Source organism: Thamnophis elegans, chromosome 10 (assembly GCF_009769535.1).
Source record: "Thamnophis elegans isolate rThaEle1 chromosome 10, rThaEle1.pri, whole genome shotgun sequence".
In the NCBI taxonomy this organism is placed as follows: Eukaryota; Metazoa; Chordata; class Lepidosauria; order Squamata; family Colubridae; genus Thamnophis; species Thamnophis elegans.
The window spans coordinates 22,693,332-22,717,125 of NC_045550.1; the positions used below are offsets into that span (position 1 = coordinate 22,693,332).

At 38.8% G+C, this 23,794-nt stretch overlaps 1 protein-coding gene across 2 annotated transcripts in view; it reads right to left on the minus strand.

Annotated features, from left to right (window-relative positions):
- Positions 1–2,909: 2,909 nt before the first annotated feature.
- The window catches only part of SFXN2 (sideroflexin 2), a 36,177-nt gene continuing 15,292 nt past the window's right edge, over positions 2,910–23,794 (minus strand). For both annotated transcript variants that reach the window (XM_032224825.1, XM_032224826.1), the window contains exons 5-13: positions 17,872–17,970; positions 16,951–17,026; positions 16,167–16,252; positions 12,569–12,629; positions 7,576–7,642; positions 6,400–6,449; positions 4,886–4,935; positions 4,362–4,409; positions 2,910–3,364 (exon numbers count right to left, since the gene is read on the minus strand). In XM_032224825.1, the coding sequence (XP_032080716.1) occupies positions 3,265–3,364; positions 4,362–4,409; positions 4,886–4,935; positions 6,400–6,449; positions 7,576–7,642; positions 12,569–12,629; positions 16,167–16,252; positions 16,951–17,026; positions 17,872–17,970 (637 nt within the window). In that variant the 3' untranslated portion in view covers positions 2,910–3,264. The remainder of the gene's footprint in view (positions 3,365–4,361; positions 4,410–4,885; positions 4,936–6,399; positions 6,450–7,575; positions 7,643–12,568; positions 12,630–16,166; positions 16,253–16,950; positions 17,027–17,871; positions 17,971–23,794) is intronic.

Here is a 23,794-nt window from a genome sequence, read left to right on the forward strand (position 1 = left end):
ATATTTATGATGGTTGCATTATTCCAAAATCACATGATTATCTTTTGCAAGCTTCTGCCAAGCAAAGTCAATGGGGAAGTCAAATTCACTTAACATCTATGACAAGGTTGTAAAACAGGGCAAATTCACTTAACTGACTCGCTTAGCAACAGAACTTTTGGGCTCCACTGTGGTCATAAGTCAAGGATTACCTGTCCCGTAGAACTAAAAATAATTTCAAAAAGACCTGAACCATCTTTCTTATGAGAGAAGGCTCCAAAATATGATTTAAAAAATAACAACAAACAACAAGTGAAAAATAAAACACTGCATAGTGAAAATGTAAAGAGAAGGGACATTTTCTCATTGGCAACAACTTACATTTGGATTTATTCAATCAAAATAGGAAATTCACAACAGAGGGAGGGGAATTTTAATAGTACTAATGTACAGGTTTTCCTGTAAAAAGACATGGTGAATGCCACTGCGTATAAAATGGCTTTTTAAAAAGAACCAGTTAAGCTTGTAGAGAATAAGTTAATCAATATTTATGAACCATTTGTCTGCTTCTGATTCAGAACACTTTTGATATCAGCTGCCTCCTGTGATAAAACCAATATTTTCCCCATCTCTTCAGTATCTTCCTGACTAGGAAGTAGGTCCAAATATTTATAGGTACACAAGTCAAGCCTGGATTGACCATTAAGCAAAATAAGCATGTGCGTGAGGCACCAAGGGAAGGGGAACACCACTTTTTCCCCTGGTTACAGATAGTCCTCGACTTAACAACAGTTCATTTTACTGATGGTTGAAAGTTACAACGGCCCTGAAAAAAGTTACTTACGACCATTTTTCACACTGACGACCATTGCAGCTTCATGGTCACATGAACAAAATTTGAATGCTTGGCAAATGGTTCATATTTTTGATGGTTACAGTATCCTAGGACGATGTGATCACTTTTTGTAATCTTCTAACAAGCAAAGTCAATGGGAAAGTCAGATTCACTTAACAACCATGTTACTAACTTAACAATTGCAGTGATTTACTTAACAATTGTAGCAAGAAAGGTCATAGAACAGGGCAAAATTCACTTAATAAATGTCTCACTTAGCAACAGAATTTTTAGGCTTAATTATGGTTGTAAGTTGAGGACTACCTGTAATATGCCCTTAAGTTTTTCACTGCCATGCACAAAATAACTTTACAGAGCTTATTGAGTCTTAATATTTTGTCAGTTGAGCAATTGGAGGGATGAGAACCACCATTGTTGGGCCATGCTTAGAGCATCAGTTGGCCTTAATCTAGTCCTGTAAAAGGTATGTACAGTAATCATTGGAATAATTCACTATTAGATCACTGCAGGTAAGTTGTCCTTCAGACTAATCCCTCAGGTTATAAAAGCATCTTTTCCCTTTTTAATGATTGCAAAATCTCAAGACTAAACCGCACTAAGGAGCTCCAGGTATCCCTTGCCCTAATCTTCCATGCTACTTTGGTGAATTACTTACAAAATTTAGGTTGTCAATAGCAACTGTAGCTAAAAGTTCTTTCTTTTTATTTAAAAACACATACATTTCTGTCTAATTCAATCAACCCCCATGTGTCACAAAAGGTAGCCTATCATGATTTTAAGGAAAATAAAAATAGTTCTCATGCTAATTAAGCAGATGCAGGAAAGCTTTTGAAGCATGCAATAAAGAATATCCTGTTAAGGGAAGACTCATATTTGTACACTTTCATGTCCAATTTAAGGGGACATGGATACCCGGGGGGGTATCTTCCAGTGCACTGTGGGAAAAGGATGCTAGATTGTTCTAGCTAGATTTCCTAAAACAGCATATAAATTAAGGAAAATTACTGACAAGTTCAGGGAAAAAAAATCAAGCAGACCAGCTGTTTTCAGAAATACTGCTCATTTGTACATGATTGAAGATGAAGTTGCCAAACTGAACTAATACATAATTTAAAGGATATTACATCTATTGTAAGACTGCATAATTATGCTTTCTAGCAAGGTTCCTATTTAACATTTGTTAGCAATTAATGTTAACAAAGCATCAGCAGCTAGATGAGAATATACCTACAAAATGAACAAATTTCTAATTTGTCATCTTAAACATGATAATATAATCTTAAATGCCTTGATTAATAATGCACTTTAATTATATGGTTTGGTTCAATTAAAAAGCAGTATTTATGATGGGTGAAGTAGGATGAACTGATGTTAAAAATTAATTTCTAAATCAAAATGCAGCGCTATGGGATTTTTTTCCCCCAAAAGTGGCTCTCCTGAGTTACGAAGAACTTGTTCCTAAGTATCTGTGTATGGAGCTGCAGGTTCCTTTTTGGATTTGAGACACTTAGTTATGGTCTTCAAAACACAAAGGAATATGTTTGAGGAAATATTTTGTGCCCCCAAAGGATCAAGGCGGATTTAAGGCTTGGAATAACGGCTTCCAAGTACCGTATTTTGCAGACTATAAGGCGCACCTTTTTCCCCTCAAAAAAGAGGCCCAAAATCTGGGTGCGTCTTATACACTGGATGCAGCATTTTTTGCCTCTGAAACCCCACCCACTTCACCAAAATGGCTCTGCAGAGCCTGTAGAAGGCTTTCAGAGAGCTCCTGGGGGTTGGGGAAGGCAGAAATGAGTGGAAAACGGGCCATTTGTTCGCTCAATTTTGCCCTCCCAGCCCCCAGGAATACTCTATAAGCCTCCTAAAGGCTATGCATGCAATTTTTTTTGACAAAATATGGGCCTGTTTTTGCAAAAAAATGGCTTTTTGCTCATTTTGGGGGAAGGCCACCCCCCCTGGAGCACTCTGCAAGCCCCCTAAAGGCTATTCATGCCTTTTTTGGGAAAAACAATGGGCCCATTTTCGTGAAAAACGGGCCATTTTGGGGAGGTTTGCAGAGTGCAAAAAAAAATTTTTTTTAATTTGCCTCTTCAAAACTTTGGTGCATCTTATACTCTGAAAAATACGGTAATTCCATTGCTGACTAATTGGCTACAAGTAATGCATTCTCATCATTGCCATAAAGCAGAAAATGACATATTCCAAAACCCATACTTTTGTCACCATGAAGATGTAACAGAAAGAAAGGCTCAGATTTGCCCAGATAGTTCTCTCTATACTCAGACACACAAACACACACAAAGAAAAAAAGAAAGGAGATGGAGTGCTGCTCTTCCTGGAATATTCTGAGCTCTGTTCCTGATAACACCCTTTAAAGGTTTTTGTCCAGGAGAAGTCCATAGGCACCAAGTCCAGGCAGTTCTCACTCATAAACCCTTATTAAAATAGGCAAAAGTCACTTTGTCACCATGTTCAGTTACAATTCGTTCTCTGAGTTCAGGCTCCAGGTGTGAAAGTGCAATTGAACTAAAAAGAGGGGAAAAAAAGAAAACACATTGTTCCCCTAAGTACTAAAGGCTGCTTGATACTGGCCCAAAGTGTGTTATTGGGGTGACGTAATATTGGCAGAGGAGACAAAAATCGATTATGAGCTCTGTCACAGATAATTGTGGTGTAAGACAGAGCTGATAATTTTACTTGCAAAATAAGGGCTTCCCTCATTGTTTCCACAACGAAATGAGTGAGTGCCGCTGCAATAATCAAGCAAGGTTGAATTGAAATGACAAGACTTGGGAAGTGGGTGCCAATCACTTCTCTTCTTCATGCAGTGAGCTGTCTTAGGCCAGCCCTGACCATGAAAGGCACTTGGAAACCACAGAATGCTCTAAATCAAGCTTCCATGCTGCAAGGCCTCTTTTTACAATTGACCTAGGAATTCAAACACAACGAGTCACAGTCACAGCTTCTTGTGGTTGGATTTGGGAAGCAATAATATACTGCATGTTTTCAAAGTTTATCTTTAAATGAGAATGTACATGAGTGGGCAGAACTATTCTATACAAAAGAATGGCTCCCAATATGTAGGTGAAACCTCCTGTCACAGGTCAGCATAAATAATTACTCTCTAGATAAGAAGGAATAATTCCCACATTAGCTTTTTCAACTTGATGTAGTCCAGAAGCATTGGAATGGCCCTCATCATCCAGAGCCAGTGTAGCCATTGTTGAGGATGATGGGACTTATATCCAAACTAATAACTGCATAGCTTTTTGCAGTTAGCCACAATAACAGCAATATGATGAAAAGTGTGTTGTGACATTCACATACAAATAAGTAAGGGGTAGATTTTGCATCACAAGACAGTTTGCTCACTCAATTCCAAGGATCCCTAGGGCTAACTTTATGGAGTGCTGGTCCTGCAGCGCCTCCCCTCCCCACCAATCCCATGCCTTTCTAGTTCAGGTTATATACAAATTGTATAGGGCAGTCAGGAGGGACAAAAGGACAGAAAAGAGATTGGTACCTTCTCTGTGGGAAAAGTGCGCAGGCAACTGGGACCATGAACACAAGGCTGCAAGGCAAAGGCAGATTATTAAAAAGAAAGGCCAACATTTTTTGTCTCCATAGGGAATCCAGATCTGCGTTCTCAGGTTCAAAACAGCTAAGCAGAAGTTATATATTTGGCAGGATTCTTTACAACAAGATGCACTGAATTTTAAAGCAGTTTGATGCCCATTCCCATATTCAATGCAAACATATATCTTTTCTTTTCCACATATAAATACAGATGAAATTTGCATTTAACCATGGTTGCTTGACCAAGCATTAAGCCATTGCTTGTTAAATATCCCACACATATCCTAAGCCACAAACTTACTTTTCAATCCACAGTTCTTGAGTTCATATTATATTTTAATGCTATGATGCAAAAAAATATCTTCTGGTACCCCCCTCCCCCAAATTCCTTATAAAATGGGTGGCTTTTCATAAATCACCGGGAATTACAGCACTGGCTTCTGAAAGTAATGCATGATACAGAATACTTACAATCCTCCAACAAGAACTGTTTGCAAGGGAGCATGGAGAACCTGGATTTTCTGCCAAGAAAACAATATGCGTGAGATGATTCCAAGAAAGTAAGAATTCAAACTTTCAGTTTCTAGAATTAGGGCTGAGATAATAAAGAGAACTAACAATACAAATCTCTTTTTGGGAACCAAGAGCACAAAAAGTTGATTAGATCTATAAAAATCTACAACAAGCCCCTGTCAGTTTAGGGTTCAGTATCAGCAATATGCTGATATGCTTAAATAATATGCTTAGCCAGTATGGAGACACTATTAATCTCTTGATCTGTTACCTAGAAGCTTTTTAAGAACTGAAGGGGACTAAAAGGCTGAATTCATAACGTATCACAATGTTTTTTGCTTTTGCAAAGTTGGGGTGGGTATGGCCTGCGCGTGAAGCATCCAGCCCATGGGACACCAGATTGACACCCTTGGAGTAGAGTCTTATAGGTGCTGCTTTTTAGTAGCAACCCTTATATTACAGAATACTGTCTCATTAGAAAGTAAGTTGGCTCCAGTTTTGACATACCAGAAAGCTTTGAAAACTGAGCTATTCTGAGCCACGTTGGCACAGTAGTTAAAGTGCAGTACTGCAGGCTACTTCTACTGACTGACTGCTGACTGACTGCAATTTTGCAGTTCAAATCTCACTAGGCTCAAGGTTGACTCAGCCTTCTATGCTTCTGAGGTGGATAAAATGAGGACCCAAATTGTTGGAGGCAATATGCGGACTCTGTAAAACTGCTTAGCGAGGGCTGTAAAGCACTATAAAGCAGCGGCATCAAAGTCTATTGCTATTCTGGAAAATTTATGGTGAATAATAAGATGCCTAAACTTGTCTGCTTTTATTGTATTTTTAGTTACTGTGGCTAGAACTTGGCTTGTTTTCATTTTTATTATGGATGTTTTAATTTATTGAATAAATGATCATTAGATGAATTCTGATAGCATGCTTAACTTAACCCAACAAGCCACGATAAGCCTTATTGTGGTATGCAAGTATAACAAACAAGCTTTTTCTGGTATTCTATATAATTTTGAACAGTAGCAACTGGATGCTTTTTAGGGCTGTCTATAATGACTTTTTTTTTAAAGTCACAATAACAATTAATAATCTGTGTGATTTATTTATATAATAAACATATAAACTACCTATTTCATATACATGACCCCGCAGAACTAACAATTAAAACTGAGCTTAAAAACAATAAAACCAACCAAAAAGTATAAATAATTTGTTACAATTGCTTAATTTTCTATTGGAGGCTTGCCTTGTTTTTCTTGTTTCTGTTGGTAGCAGTAGATTTGCTACTGAGTTATGTGCAGATGATCTATTTCAAATCTTTAACAAATGTATTATATTGCCAAAGTGAGGAATACGTAGAACTTCTGCTAGCTATTTGGTTATCTGCATAACTATCTAAAATCTCTGACCTCTTATTATTTCAGCAAGAACAAACTACTGTAATTCATTCCATTTCCCAAGTACCTTACCTTCATGAATGGATATTTCTCTAATGCCTCCATGATAATAGGCAATAAAACTAAAAAGAAAACAAATGATTTTATTTTCCTTGGATCAACTCTGTCCAACATCTCAGTGATATAATAGATAAGGTGCACTGGACTGCCCCACTACTAATAATTCTGTGAGTTATGAACACTTTCTTCCCATATTCTGGGATAATTCTTAATAATCCTAATGTATCCTTATTTAGGGGGGAAATGCAACATGTGGACATGTTACAGAAAATCTGGTAGCTTATTTCCCAAGAAAGTAGAACATAATATTGTTCAGTAACAGCTTTGATCACACCTGTGAATGTTTGTACCATGGCTCATAATAGCATTTTAAAAGGTTCATAATCTTTTAAATCATAGAAGATTAATGGTTAAATGCTTACCACACTTGAAGCTAGGTGTTTTTAACAAACTTCCTTTCATTTTTTCATGAATTCTGTTGGTATCCTACAGGACTTAGCCATGCACATACTTACCCATACACAGAGTTAAAATATTGTAAATGCTTTAAATTTTTAGATCTGAATCTTAACAACCTAAATAAATTAATTCCACAGTTTAGAAATTCCTCTATCTGGCATCTTTCAATGGGTAGATTAAAGCCCCAATCATTCTCAGTTGGCTGAAAGTAATAGAATGTTAGCCATCAGCTTGAAGAGTACCATTGGGGAACCTAATTATGATTTTAATGTGGAGCAGGATCTGACTAATGAGCACTTACTAGCTTGTAAACATCATAACGAATGAGAGCCAATCCTAAATATAGTTTCAAGAGCCCTTTAGCACAATCCACCAGAGTAGCCTTCACTAATGGAGAGTCCCCTATGTCAATTCCCAGGATTCCCAACCAACATAGCAGCAATCAACTTGGCTCGGAGTCCTTGTGGAGGTCACCAAGCTGTTGCACTAGAGGACAATGCAAGGAGGGTGAATGATGAAATGTACATCATGATATCAACCTCATGATTGTATCTTTGTATCCAATGTCACGGTAAAATAATGAAATGTTGAAGTTAATGTTCTGATACTGTGATGCTCATTTAATCGCTTTCTATTAAGAGTTTGTACTGGATATTTACTTTTTGATGGCTGCCTCTAAATTAACATGCCAAATTACAGTCCAACAAAAGAGAAATATTTAGCACTTACTCATGCCAGGAGCAGCCATAACAATGCGGGAAACCACCACCTGAGTTATCCCCTTGATTGCAGCTCTCTAAAATGAACAAACAAGCAAACAGCAATGACACAGTATTCATTGCAGAATATCTAGCCTCAGAAGCAGGGCAATGTTGATGGGACAATCCTAAATGGCAAGTTCCCCAAACTTTATCTCAACACTGGACAAAATGCTTACTAGGAATCTTTATTAAAGCCAGTGATATCTCCTGTTCGCTAGGAGTAGCTCAGAAGTATTCAACTGCATTTAAAATTATAACCTATTAAACCCACACACATTTTTGTAGCTAGAATATTTTGAGCTAGATCATAGCTACATGTAAAAAAGGGCAGGAAGGAATTTTTTGGGTTAATTTTTTATTTTTTATTTATTTTTATTTTTTTCCTTCATTTTTATTGGGTTGATTTTTTAATTAACAATGCAATCACATAATCCAAACATAATAGAGAAATATGGGATCAGTCCTTTAAATGCAAATACGCCTGTTAACCGCGACAATATCCACATTTTTCCAAGAAGATATTAAATGTTTAAATATGTATTTTATTTATGGTCAAAGATTGGTTAGTTACATATTATTAGGAAGGCAACCAAAAGACAGTAAAAGAAAATTCTCAAACAGTTAAACTATTTTTAATATATTTATTCATTCACTGTGGGATGCCACCTGAGTCCATCCATTTTCAAACAACTTGCAGAAAAGGAAGAATTGAAGCCTAAAACAATAAGCCCCAGACAGCAACATTTGGCAATTCTATTTGGTCTCCACTCTTCCTTAAAGACAAATCTGCTATTGAAGAGAATCTTTTCTTCATCTGGCTACTAAAAATTATATAAAAGGAACATTATAATAGCTATGCTCCAACCTATACAATATAGGGGATGCAGCAATACATACCTAATCATCTCTATTTCTCCCACCAAGCAAGGCAGGGATACTCTTGAATAGACATATTTAAAAAACTTTATTGACCACATGGAAATTAGAGCATTAAACTGGTCCAAAGGAAAAGCTCTCGCGTGTGGCAAAAACAAGATATTAAAAAAAATATTGTTGAATCAAAGGTCCTCCAGATGGAGGTCACTATAACAGGTGGGTGTCATATTCAGATACAAGTATCCTCAACTTACAGCAGTTCATTTAGTGACTGTTCAAATTATAATGGCACTGAAAAAAAGGACTTACAACTATTTTTCACACTTAAAACCGTAGCACCATCCCCATAGTCACGTGATCAAAATTCATACGCTTGGCAACTGACTCATATTTATGGTGGTTGCAGTGTACTAGGTTCATGCAATCACCTTCTGCAACTTTCTGACAAGCGATGTCAATGGGGAAACCTGATTCACTTAACAACCATGTTACTAATTTAACAACAGCAGTGATTCACTGAACAACTGTGGCAAGAAATGGGGCAAAACTCACGTAACAAATGTCTCACTTAGCGACAGAAATGGGCCCAATTGTGGCCATAAGTTCGAGGCCTACCTGTATTCCTAATTATCAGCACTGAATACACTTTGCATCAGTTCAGATTTAGTTCTTTCAATAAGGTCAAGTAAGATCAAATATGGGGCTTACAGTTTACAATATGTAAGGTCCACTTCAAGGACAACAGAAAGCTATCCAAAAGGACTAAAGAGGCAAGGGAGCCATAAGTAAAAAATAAACTTTAGCCAGAATTTTCAACATTGGAGCTGCATGCAAGTTTGTAGAGAACCTAGCCTAAATTCCAGATTCAATAAAGAGTTAGAGTCACTCAGAGGAACTCTTAGAAATTTAGAATATGCTGTTTCCGGAAGCTTGGAATTTTATAATTACAAACCTTCAAGCCAAATGGAAGCCTATACTAAAAATATTTATAGTGAGACAAATATAGTTACCATCTCTTTTCCCAGCGAAATGTGGATTCTAAACTTTGTTCAAAGATTTCATTATCTGTCCAATAATATCCACATCTTGCAAACCTCTCTGGAAAGACCACTCACTACCTTGGCACATAGGAGGATGGGTCTTTACAATATGAGTCAAGAGTTTAAAGGAAGGGCTTTAAACCTACTTGTGTCTGAGACAGGCCAGATGCATCATCAGCAGTTATGACTGAAATAGATTTATTTGCAGCTTGGAAGATGGAATTTTAATTTGTCAAAGGTGTGAACTAGAGAATAGATATAAATGTTGACAAATAGGGAAACTAGGATACAATTTACTTAAACCTTTTGAACTGAAATCTAAAAAAAACATATTTAATCTGCACTAAGTTATTTTCATGGGTCTTAAAATTAATAATTGTTGACTCTTTATCTACTCTATTGAAGAGACTATCAGAGATTATCCAGAGCTTTGTATATAGGGATTAAATCAAATGCTATATTTAAATAAATAAAAACTGCATAAAGATGCTTCATGGAGAGTTGATTATTAACTAACTAGTACAAAATAATACAACAATCAAGATTTAATTACCCCATCATAAACCAAGAAACAGCTCAGGTTTCATCAAAAACCTCATAATGACTATTATGACAATTGAAACCAATGTAACCATCTCAGAAGGGTGATTTTAATTTTGTGTTTTATTTCTATCTGTGGTCATTATGTGATGCATACTAAGTAAAACCAGTATTCTCCTAATTAGTAAGCATCAGTATGGTGATGCTTGAAAGGTAGTGTATAGATTTTTAAAAAAAATCTTAAGTTTGCACAAAATAGTGTAAGCATACTTGAAGTTTTAACTGGATTTGGTTGCAACTGTGGCATCTGGGCCAAGTATACCAAAACTAGATTATTATCATGTCCTTAAGAGCTGTGGTGACACATTGATTAGAATGCAGTACTGAAGGCCGCTGATTGCCAACTGTCAGCAGTTCGGCTGTTTGATTCTCACTGGCTTAAGGTTGACTCAGCCTTCCATCCTTCCAAGGTCAGTAAAACGAGGAGTAAGATTGTTGAGGGCCAATATGCTGACTGTAAACCACTTAGAGGGGGTTGTAAAGCACTGTGAAATGGTATATAAGTCTAAGTGCCATTGTTATTATTGCTGCAGGGAAGATTCATGTGGTATAGGCTGGTAACCTAATCTACAACTTGTATATTTTACTAAAAACATTATGTGAAAATGTCAGTTGACCCAGAGGCTTGCTGAGTGGCTGAAGGGGCCCTCTGATAACTGTTGCCTGGAATGCAAGAGGAGTAAATAGCAGGGTGTTTTAAAATAAAAGAAAAGAAAAAATGTGTGTCTGTAAAAGCAAGAAAAGAAGGAATATTGTAACAGTCTGTTACTCCTCTATTGGTTTAAAGCACTGTGACTATCTTAATTTTCTACTCTAAAATCGAGAAGCATCTCTACCTTTAAACGTCACTAATTCGATCCATCATCCTAAATTGTCTGACAGCTGATTGCTCCCCACAAGAACGCTGCCTTTTCTCCCTATACTATGTGCATGGAAGTAACCATGGCACATTCTTTAATTTTTAATTAAAATGTGTAAAACCAGTATTTGATTATAAAGCAATATTACAAAATAAAATATAGAACACCAAAACAGCCAGAATGTATTTTAGAAAAAGGGGGAAAAGCAAGGATCTGATAGTCCTACGCTGCTTTTATATCAGTTGCTGTGACCATCAATTCTATTTTTTGAATAATGCTTTTAATTATGTATTAAATAATACATTTTATGATAATATTTTATCCGTTACCAACTTTTATTTTACCGTAAATTTAATCTAAGCGTAGTTTTTCTTTCCTGGACAGAAGAATGGCAGGAAGTATAACAACAACGAAACAGACTGCTTTATAACATCATTAACAATTTTGGTCTTTCTAAGAGTTCTAGTTCCAATAACTAAAATGATATAAATAAGCTAACAATTTTGCATTATGAATCACACATCTTACCCTGTTTTATCCCTGCCTCCACTTTCTCTGTTATCTCCCTTGTGTCAAACTTTATACTTTAAATTCCTGTGAGCAGGGACCTGTCATCTGGTTATCGGTAAGATGCCATGAAAACTGATGCCACTGTATAAATAAACAATAAATAATAATACTAGATATAACTTCTCTAAAATAGCTTGTACAGGAGGTTATGTACTAAAGGTTAAGAACTCCCAATATATAGAGAGATGTGTTACTTGGAATACTGGTAACAAAGTAGGAACATTAAAGCATCTCAAAGAACATTAAAGAATCTACAGAGCATATGAAATTTGCTTTTTCGAGTGAAAGCGGTGGTAATAATTTTCTTGTCAAAGGGATATAATGAAGAGCTCTAAAAATTTTGTTTGAGGGTATAGCACAAGCTAATGGTAGATATTCACCACAGGTAGTCAAGATACTTCAGGAATGCCAAAAGTTCCATTATTATCCTTTTCACTTCATTATATCTTGATGAAGTAAGTTGCTGCCTTAAACCTTCAATGGCTTTGAACCAGTATTTCCCTACCTAACAAATGTCCAGATGTCTGGACTTCCAGAAAGTCCTAGCCAGAATACCGATTCTGAAAATTCTGGGAATTTAAAAAGACATATCTGTACGCTGCTAAGATTGGGAACACAACTCTTCTGTAATCTCACATTCCTTAATCACAATTCTTAGCATTCCCACTAACTTGGAATTCTGGGAGTTATTAACCCAATAAATCTGGAAGGGCATTAGGCTGCAGAAGTCTGTATTGGACAGTTCAACAACTCCAAGCTGCTCTCTCTTTAAGAAATATTAATCTTGCCATCTACTTTTTCATCTGAAAAAATCATCATGGGAGTTTGTGGGAGAACAAAAAAACCCCAATTCAACAGATAACACTTGCTGTAACCTGATGTATCAGCATACAAGGCTCTTCTTAGGCAGTCAGGCATATAGTGTAGAAAAGATAACTCTAAATGTTCTTGTTTATAAAAATAATAATAATAAACCAATTCCAGGATCTCAAAGTCCCAAGATAATGGTACTTACCCTGGACTTTCCCAGAGTATTGTCATTTTCATCTGTCACTGTGATCCCATTAATGAGTTCCCTAATGCAGACACAAAGACATGACCTTAGACATTAAGATCAACCAGCTAGATGTCGTGGGGTTTTTTTTTGTACTACTCAAGGAAGCATACTAAATGCAACCATTCCTTTTCTCTCCACCACAACTAATCTGTGAGATGAAGAGAGCTGGGAAAGAGTGGCTTGTCCTAAGTTACTCAGCTGCCTTGTCATTTTTAAAAATGCTGCAGGAGTACGGTTATATTCAGTTTAAATCAAGAGACTCAGTAAAAAAAATATTTGCAGGAATGTAAAGCTCCATCAGCCTAAGAACAATTACATTGCAAAGAAAGTCCACACACTTGAGTTACTGAGTATCTGACACCATTGATGGTGCACTGCTGCCTCCTAGAGAATCCTATTCCTAATTATCACCAAACATTCTGAGGCTTTAGATACTCAGCAACTCCAAATAGTAATTTGAATGTCAAAATAAAATCTGGGTAAAATGAAGGTGGTGACAAATTGTTTTTTTTTTAAGTATCCATCAATATAAATCCATCAGGGGATTTTTCAATTGAGACATAAACTGTTTAAGAATGAATAATCTTAAACCAGAGCAAGCTGATAAAAATGTGCTGTTTTATATAATTTTTCCATTTTCCAAATGTTCTGAAATCCCACCCTGTACGGTCCATGGTTGTCCCACTGATGGCTGTTGTTAACACTTGTTATAGCTGGCCCAAACCTTCAGCTAGCTAATTAGCGGAGTGCCAAAATTGCACTCCTATAGCACTCAAATCCACTTGTTTCATTAGGCCTGTTCTGCATTAGTGCCATGATTAAAATCATGGTTTCTGGCTGATTAGTCATTCTAAAGCCCAATATGGGACACACTACGATGGCATGGCATTTTTAATAAATGTGCTAATATAGTTTGTCAGTTATGGGGAAGAAGCATCAAGATTTGGTAGGACTTCCTGCCAGTCAAAAACAGGCCAAGCTATAACCTCAGGAATAACAGAATCTCCCAATTTGGGAAAGACAAGTTTTACAATGTGAATTTTTGGCTAGCTGAGATGGAAGAGAAGCTGCTGAGTAAGGACATGGGAGCCTTACCTAAACCCATTAGGGAAGTGCTCTGAGAAATATGCTTCAATATTGATCAATTACACCAACCTCACAACTACTTAATATATAAATAGTCTACATCTGATCCAACAACTGTAATTTTAAACAGAAGATTTAGAAAGTATCATGTTGCTTTCATAATATCAAAACACAATTATTGTGATGTTTTATATGGGACTTTGTGCTTCCTTCATTAACTTTTTTCTAGACAGGGTAATAGTAACATCTTTATGCTATGTTTTATTATGTTTAATTAAAAAAATAAGATTTCTTTCTGAATAGCGGGTGCCAAAATATATTCTTATGACAGACTAATATTTAATTATTTTCTCTCTTATTAACTTTTCCTGGTTGTACACAAAATGAAAATGCAGTTATGGAGAAAAGCATTTTAATTAACATTTTTATATAACGTTTTATGACACTAAAGTTTTGTGACACTATATATATATATAAAAAGATTGGTGACAATTAATTCTAATTTTTCCATTTGTCCCCAAATCACTCATGCCCCAATTATCTAAGTGACCCAGTCTTTATCTTATCTTACTGATTACACAAGAGGCAAAAACTGGGCTAGAGCCAGTTCCATGCAAATACTCCTCCTAAAGCCATTGGCTAAGTTACTGTGATGTCATGGAATTTTTAATGAATTGCAGCTTTACAGGTAAGGATGACATCAACAAAATGTTGACAGGGCTGCAGCTTCTGTAAGCAAAAGGTCATCAGGCTGGGAGCAAATTATCATCTGATAGCCAGTGCAAGAACAAAAGATAGCAATAGCAGTTAGACTTATATACTGCTTCATAGGGCTTTCAGCCCTCTCTAAGTGGTTTACAGAGTCAGCATATTGCCCCCACAGTCTGGGTCCTCATTTCACCCACCTCGGAAGGATGGAAGGCTAAGTCAACCTTGAGCCGGTGAGATTTGAACCGCTGAACTGCAGATAAGAGTCAGCTGAAGTGGCCTACAGTACTGCATCCTAACCACTGCGCCACCTCGGCTCTTAAAATAGATTAAAGATTAGATTAAATTATTTTAGATTAAAATATGCTGCTTTTATTTGGATCACAATTGACTGATTCAATCATTCTCCATAGCAATTAATTCAGCCCTGGACAAAAGAACAACATGACCATGAATGACATTTTTGAAGTTTTTCCAGCTGCCACCAGAGTCCAGGAAGCCACTCTGGCTTTGGAGGGGAAAAAAATAAACAGTAGCCCAATTGGGGTTGCTGCCACTGAGGACAGAGAGAATTATTTAATTTACGACTTTGTGTCCTTCTATGATGGTGAGGTAAGGGAGCCACAAAGCAAGAAGAATGAAAGTAGTGATAAAATCAAGTTACAAATTGAAAAGAGGGATTATAAAAGGACTACATGACATAGACAGTGTACAAGATCTAACATCTGCTTCTGTATCAAAAATAGCTTAACCTGCTACCGTACTTGTCTTTAATCTGCTTTTAAGAAGGCATCTGGACTTTAGGCACATAGGCACAATATAAGTGTGTCTATTTTGGTGACTAGAATATGGTTTAAATGTTTAATTGTTTGCTTTTATTGATATAGCTAGCTGTGTGTATATACTATATATGTAGTTGTTAAATCTAATTCAGCTGGCAAGAGGAAGGTGCAACAGCTACCTAGGATGCAAAAGAGATACTGTACTATAGATTGGTATTGGGATTATTAAAATTTTCAAGTTTATTTCCTTCTCTTGGGAAATAAATGAATATAGGGAAAATATTCAAAGGGAGAGTTGCATAGATGCCATTTTGACTGGATTATCAGGTCAAGTCATTAATTATATTTGTAAAGTCAAGCAATGAGTGCAAGACAGTATTCTAATATTTTTTTAAAGCCAAACATACAAGACAAGAAATAAAATGTAAAAAACCCCACAAATAATGAATGTAGTGGTCTGTGGTCCATCTTCTCTGTACAAGAGTTTTGGTTCCTGGCATTTGGATGTGCTCAATAGTATTGTAGACCATGATGATATTGGGTGCATGCTATTAAAGGACTAATTAGAGACAACATATCCATTTTTTGGTTTAGCATACACAACCCTTGCTTTGATTTTAATGATCCACATTTGTCCATTTAATGTTTTAATGGCCCCAAACTAGTGACTGAGATGGAAACCATAGTGACCAATGATGTAGAAGCAAATAATTTCACAAAGGTAATGGAATAATTTGTCTCTGTAAAAAACAATTATCTGGCTACCTGTTTCTGCTATCAGTAGTAAATTTGAAAGGCAGCTATAAGACTGATAGTTATTACACTAGAAAAAATGCAGCTATCCCCATCCCCAAGCAAATGCTTTTATTCTTATATTAAAGTAAACCAAAGCTTGCATTATATCCAAGAAAAACCCTCCTTCATCATGTTATTCTTTCATCCCTCTCCCTCTTCTGCTGGGATTTCGTCAAGAGACTTACTGTTGCCTCATCAAGGGGATATTCACACAGTTGGCAGCAGCTACTGCTGCAAATGGGACCCAACGTGCCACAAGGGATGGTGCTCTCTGTAAGGAAGAAGATAGAGCAATAAGGAGCAGGCTTAACCTATCCAAGAAAAGGTAAAAAGAACTGGTAGCAGTACTATGGAGGCCACAGGCAATGTGGGCTTCTATTGCACTGACATAATTCTTGTAATCCCACATTAAATTTGTCCCTTAGAACAAAGTGTGCAACCTGCAGTTCCAAGGATACAAGAATATACCCATCCTTTCAATGTCACAGTTTAGTACTCCACAACCCCATCAATAAAAGTCCTCACCAAACTCTGTGGGTTTTTTTTAATATACAAGAGAAAATTAGTACATTTGTGAGAAACAACCTTTAACTGTGTTTAGTTTAATTAATGAAAATGCAAGTTAAATAAAATTAAATTTAGATGCCTTTTCAAGATCGTTACTATCCTTGAGTCTAACCCCTGGTATGTCAACTCAAAAGATAAGGGTGGTCCTTAGCCTAAAAAGCACATGGTGCTTACAATCTTTGCAGTGGTGAAGTAAGGAAGAAAGAGAGAATATATTTTGCAGCTCAAAGAAAACTTTTAGAGATAGAAGATATTCCACTCCTCCGCACTAGGGATTTTGAAGAAAAGAATTATGCTCTTTACAGGTAAAAGTTCCTACAGGAAGAGGCCAGGGATGCCTTCTCTCATTTTTGGACCAGCTGCCCCCTTGTGGTTAAAATTAGTAGCATTTTAGAGTTGTACCTTAGTGTAAAGGTTGAGTCCCACAGCAGTTGCCAAGGCAGTGCTGGTAGCGGTGAAATAAGCCACTCCAATTTGCCTAAATTATCCAGAGGAATATAAAATAATAGGAGTTGTGGCATTAGTCATTTTAAAACTGCAGTCGTGTAATAAATAGTCCTATCATAAATTTTTAAAGGCAAATGTAATCATAGCCCTTATATTCTTTTCCTTAAACAAGAATGAGCTTTGTGAAAAACTTTTTCTGTATGGACTTGTGGCTTCTCATGAAAGATCTACGATATAAAGAGATACATGTTTTACACATCTAGTTCTGTGACATACCCAGGAAATAAAGAATGGCCACGAAGTCAAAGTAGATAATGTAACAGAAAAACCAGGTTAACCTATGACAGCTGAAAATCAAGAGGAATTTGGCATTGCCCTTTAAGATTAATTTTCTTAAAAAGGATTAAATGTGTTTGTGAGCTACAGATGTGCCAGACTCTTTCTGATACATGAAGTCACAGGTAATTCTATTGGGCTGAGCATAAAATCCTTTATATATAGCCACCTCCCCATTTCAGGTCCCCTCCCACACTTATCCCACTCCAGCTGATACTCAGAAATAAAGTTCTGTGTTGAATAAACCATGAAAGCTACACATAGGAGCAGCAAAAGTAGATCTATCTTGATTGTCCCTTTCCAACAGTTGACTATTTTCTATTCCCTGAAGTCAGTTCTGGAAATACTATGCATCAAAATGATAAAGTACAATGTCTAGCAAAAATTGACCATATACACAGTCTACAGCCCAAGACAATATTTCCTCATATGATTCCAGAGACTGCTGTAGACCAAAGTTAAAGCAAAGTCAGCTAATTGGATCATAGGAACATTGGATGAAAACTCTATGCTATCAGGTAATCATGAAGAGACACTTACTTGACCGAGATGGGGCTAGCTGCATTCCGGTTGGTGTAATTCACAATGGCATTAAAAGACTGATTTACCCACTGCCAAAACACCACAGCCGGAACTGTTCTGTAAAGAAAAAAAAAGTGAATTCCTGCATCTGAGTTGGTACATGTGTCTTCCAGATAGCTGAATGTGACAGAACCAATGTTATCTCTCTTCTGTATCCATGTATTATTCTTGATCAACCACTGATTTTATTACTATTATAAAAGTTTCATGATAAAAACCCTACATCATAATCAAAAACTGTCTATTAAAATGCAATTAGAACAGCTGAAAGGATCCTAGGTAAACAAAGAACAAAGTTCCACATTAGTAAAGATGAAAAAATAGCTGAAGAAAAAGAATAACAAAAGAACAATTAGAACAAAAAATATAACAGTTATAGAACAATAATTAAGCATCGGGGGGAAAAGCTACAGTCGATGGCTGGATTCTCACAACATGCATGGCTAAAAAGTGGCAATTTTTGGTCAAGCATATCGGGTAAACCTAGCTAGTATGATGAATATAAGCTTGACTGGCAAATGTAAGCATAGGCCACTGGGTATACCGAGAAACTGCAAAGCATTGGGGAAAAAAATCTGGCTCCACTTTGTGAGACTGACTAAGTAAATTGTGTCGGTGTCTTAGATGAAAGCTATGCAGTCTCAACATTTCATTTATCATATAACTTCCTGTATACATTTTAGGCTGTATAATTCTTTACCATTAAAAAGCCATTTTCTGAAGCCATTCTGCCTTCAGAAAAGCTGTTAAAACCTGGCTATTCTGGCAGACCTGGGGTTGTTGACCTCATTGTTGAGGTCCAGCCCCGATCATAACGAATGTATGTGTGTTGATTTTAACCTGTTTTTATTTTCATTTTATTATTATTTTTTTCCTTCGTTGTAAGCCGCCCGGAGTCCTCCGGGATTGGGCGGCCTATAAATCGTACAAATAAATAAATAAATAAATTACATGGAGGTGGTGTTTTAAGACATATAGTGTCCTTGGCAACAATTAAGTACTATAGCATTGCCATTTTCTGGATTGACTTTCTTTCCACTCTGGCTGACAGCCTGAGTATTTTTTTTGTGGTCTACCATTCAATTCCAGCTTTACGGGATCAGTAAAAGTCAGCTACATTATTGCTAGACAAATTCATAACTTGTTTTGTGAAATAAAGTTGGCTGCCTGATTTTTTAAAACATTTTTAAAAGTGTATGTTTTAAAATAATGGAATGTGCTGAAATGAGTAAATTGACATTTGAAATTAGAGAGCAAGAAGATGTACAATTTTATAAGGTATGGGATTTGTTTTATCAATGGCTAGATTAAAAAAAACATGGAAATGAAAAGCGTTGGAGAAGTTTTATATATTGTAATAATAATAAAATAAGATAGGTGATACTATAAAGATATATTATTATTAAATAGACTAACACTGATGTAATGGAATATTGGCATATACATGAATTGAATATCTAGAACATTTTGTTTAAAATGAAGGAATAAAAATTATAGTTGAACATATGATGTATAATGATAACAATGTACCTATGTATAATTGATAGATAATTTGTGATTCTCTATATAATTGAAAGAAGTGATGCATAAATATAAAATATTGGAGAATTCATTTATATTGCAAAAATAATATAATGAGATAGGTGATTCTATAAAGACATTATTATTAAATAGACAAATAAGGATGCAATGGAATATTGGTATATATGTGAATCTAGTTTCTAGAATATTTGCTTAAAACGAAAGAATATCAATTATAACTGAACAATATGATGTACAATGACAATACTATATCTATGTATGCTTGATGGATAATCAGTGAGCCTATACACAATTGAAAGTGGTGATGCACAAATGCTTGTAACCAAACAACATGCTATATGTAATTGATGTGGGTTTTATGTTACATGTACTGTTTGTCTTTGTTTAAAAATAAAAAAACTTTTTTAAAAAGGAGTGTGTATGTTTTGAGGGGTTGAGGATCAAACATAACTTTTAAGTTGCATAGGGAAGACTATGTTAGGCAGACCATATCAAAACAAACAGGTAACATTTAAATGAAAGTTAAATAAAAATAAAAGAGTTTATTATATCATGCCCTTTATACTTAATCATTTTTTTCTTCTGTCAGATTGAAACATTCGGTTGGCCCCGTTTTTAGGAAGAATAGGCAAACCAGGCTTCCAGACTGCATTAAGACCTGGGATCTCAGGTTATATACCACTATTCTAAGAATTATAAAGCAACAACACACACACACAGAGTCATAGTTTATGCATCCTGCTAAATCATATATGGCTTATTTGTTTTTGCATGTTAGTGAAATATGACTTCATCCATGGTTTCTAGTTTATTTTACTAGGAAGCAAAAAAAAATATTTTAGTGCTTGGCATATTTCTCCCCGCTGATACTGTTTTGGATACAGGTATTGTATCAATTTATTTATTAATAAATAAATACACCACAGAATGCCAGTTGGTCTTACCTGAACTGCTATTTTCGGGGCTGGGACAGGAGGCTCCAGTGGATGGTATTGGCACGCCCATTTGGCCACGAGACTAGGATGAAGCTGAAGACACGCCTCTGTACTCCACCCTTTCTTCTCCACTTCATCGAAGTGAGCTCCCCACAGACCTGAAAACAAGCACAAAGGAGAACTCCCACCACCCTAGCTATCATACTACCTAGGGCGGGAACTGGAGCCTCCTGTCCCAGCCCCAAAAATAGCAGTTCAGATAAGACCAACTGCCATTTTCTGGAACGAGGGACAGGAGGCTCCAGTGGATGGGACCTACCAAAGCTAAGTCCCATGGGCGGGGAACTCATGCTCTGCAATAACCTGCTGTAGCACCTTGTGCCCCAACACTGCATCAGCCGATGCGAATGCGTCCAACCTGTAATGTTGGATAAACAGCAATGGGGATGCCCATGTAGCCGCTCTGCAAATGTCCTCTATGGGGGCCTGGGAAGCCCAAGCCACTGAGGTGGCAGCACTCCTCGTTGAGTGTGCCGTGATGCCGGCCCCCACTGGCAACCTTTGGGATTCATATGCTAGGGATATAGCTAAGCGGATCCAACAGCTAATGGTGGAAGGCGTTACCCTCTTAACCAGAGACGACAGTTGGAAAGATAGGAAGAGTGCCTCTGACCTCCAGAAGGAGACCGTCCGCTTCAGGTAAATACACAAGACCCGTCTGACGTCCAACCGGTGCCACTGCTGTTCCTGTTCCCTAGCCGGATTAGGGCAGAAATCGGGGAGACCAAGCTCCTGAGAACGATGGAATATGGAATTCACCTTAGAAAGGAAGTCTGGGTCCAACCTCAACATGACCCTGTTGTTGTGGAACATGCACAAGTCCTCCGTAGAGAAGAGTGCTCCTAGCTCTGACACCCTTCTAGTTGACATGATGGCGACTAGGAATACCACCTTAAGGGTTAGGTATTTCAGGCTAACCGTTCTCAATGGCTTAAAAGGCTCCTCCATGAGAGCCTGTAGCACGGTGGGAAGATTCCATGTGGGGAATCTAGGCACCACTGGGGGGGGGTGCAGGTTGGAGACCCCCCCCCGAAGGAACCTCTTCACAACAGGAAGTTGGGTGAGAGGAACCGGGCTCTCGGCCGGGAGGATCATGGCAAGGGTGGCTAGTTGCCTGCGCACAGTCCCCCAGGCGAGACCCTTGTGTAGGCCGTCCTGGATGAATTCCAGGACCTGCGGTACCGAGGCCCTGGTGGGCCCAATCCATTTTGCCTGGCACTGGGAAACGAAGCCACCCATGTAGAGTCATAGATCCTCGACGTGGCATTTCTGCGAGAGGCCTCTATGGTTCTAATCACCCGCAGAGAAAATTGAGCTCCCTTTAGGCACTCCCGCTCAATCTCCACACAGCTAGTTGCAGCCAGTGTGGTTCCGGGTGCATCAGCCTCCCTTGGTGCAGCTCTATTTCCCCCTCTGGTATCTGCCATGGAGGCTGGACTGACAGGATGTTGAGGTCCGCGAACCAGGGTCTCCTTGGCCAGTGAGGAGCCACCAGGAGCAGCTCTGCTTGCTCCCTGACTAACTTCTAAACTACCCCAGGAAGGAGAGGGAGGGGAGGAAAAGCATACAGAAGTCCCCTTGGCCATCTTGTGAGAAAGGCGTCGACTCCTTCTGTTCCCTGAGCTGGGAACCGAGAGAAGAACCGCGGAAGATGGGTGTTGACCAGAGTGGCGAAGAGGTCCACTACTGGCCATCCGAACCTCTGGCAGATGCTCTGGAACAGCTCCTGGGACAGGCTCTACTCTCCATTGTCCACCGTCTCTCAACTGAGCCAGTCGGCCTGATGTTTGTCAATCCCCATGATATGCTCCGCCCAGATCGACCGCAGATGTCTCTCTGCCCAGCTGCCCAGAGACATTGCTTTGGTGTGCAGTACCCTGGAACGTGTGCCGCCCTGCTGAGGGCCTTGGCAGCCACGTTGTCGGTGAGTACCAGGACATGACAACCCTCGGCAGTGGTCCAGAAATATTGAAGCGCCAAATGGATCGCCCGGAGATCCAGCCAGTCGATGTTGTATCGGAGCTCCTGCCAGGACCACCAGTCCTGTGCCAACTGGGACCCCAAGGTTGCCCCCCAGCCGAACAGGCTGGCATCCATGGTGAGAACCAGGTGCTCCTGGTCCCTGAACTCGCACCCCTTGAGCAAGGCTGGGGACAGTCACCACTTGAGGGAAATCCGTACCTGAGGGGTGGCCTCGACCTTGGCCGGTGAGCAGCTGGTGTTGGCTCTCTGGAATGGTAGGAGTCGCCACTGCAGAATTCTGGCGTGCAACCGTGCCCAACAAGCTGGATAGAAAGGCTATGGGAACATAACGGTCCCTATGGACCTGCTTAATCTTCTTAAGCAAGCTGGCCCTGCGGTCCGGGGAGACAAAAACCTTTCCTGCACGGGAGTCTATGACCGCCCCTAAATGGAGAATTCTAGTTGACGGGGTGAGGGAACTCTTTTTGAAGTTGCCAGAGAACTCCAGTGTTTGAAGGGGGCTGCCGCCGAGGCTTGCCTCGGCCTGGGTCGCTTCGCATGGTCTCCTCCGCTCCGCAGTGCGCTCACAGTTCAAAGAAAAAAACCAAAAAACTTCTTCATTTCATTTCATTTCATTTTATTTGTCTTGTATGCCGCCCACTCCCGGAGGACTCCGTGCGGCTCACAACAGACAAGGGAAAGGGGATAAATAGACAAGACAACACTTTAAAAGGCGCAACAGTCACAATTTCCGTGGGGCTGGGTGTTTCACAAGCCCCCCGGCCTGCTGGAGCAGCCAGGACTTGGTGGCTTTGCGGAAGGCCAAGAGGGTAGTAAGGGTCCGGATCTCCACGGGGAGGTCATTACAGAGGGCTGGAGCTGCAACAGAGAAGGCTCTCCCCCGGGGAGTCGCCAGCCGACATTGGCTGGCAGATGGAATCCGGAGGAGACCTAACCTGTGAGATCTTATTGGTCTGAGGGAGGTAATCGGCAGGAGGCGGTCTCTCAGGTACCCAGGTCCAATGCCATGTAGGGCTTTATAGGTAGCGACCAGCACCTTGAAGCGGATTCGGAGACTAATGGGTAGCCAGTGCAGCTCACGGAGGATAGGTGTGACGTGGGTGTACCTAGGTGCAACCACAATCGCTCGCGCGGCTGCATTCTGGACTAACTGAAGTCTTCGAACACTCTTCAAGGGCAGCCCCATGTAGAGCGCGTTACAATAATCCAGTCTTGAGGTCACAAGGGCGTGAGTGACTGTCTGAAGAGCCTCCCGATCCAGGTAGGGTCGCAATTGGTGCACCAGGCGAACCTGGGCAAAGGTCCCCCTGGTCACAGCCGACAGATGGTGTTCTAAAGTCAGCTGGGGATCCAGAAGGACT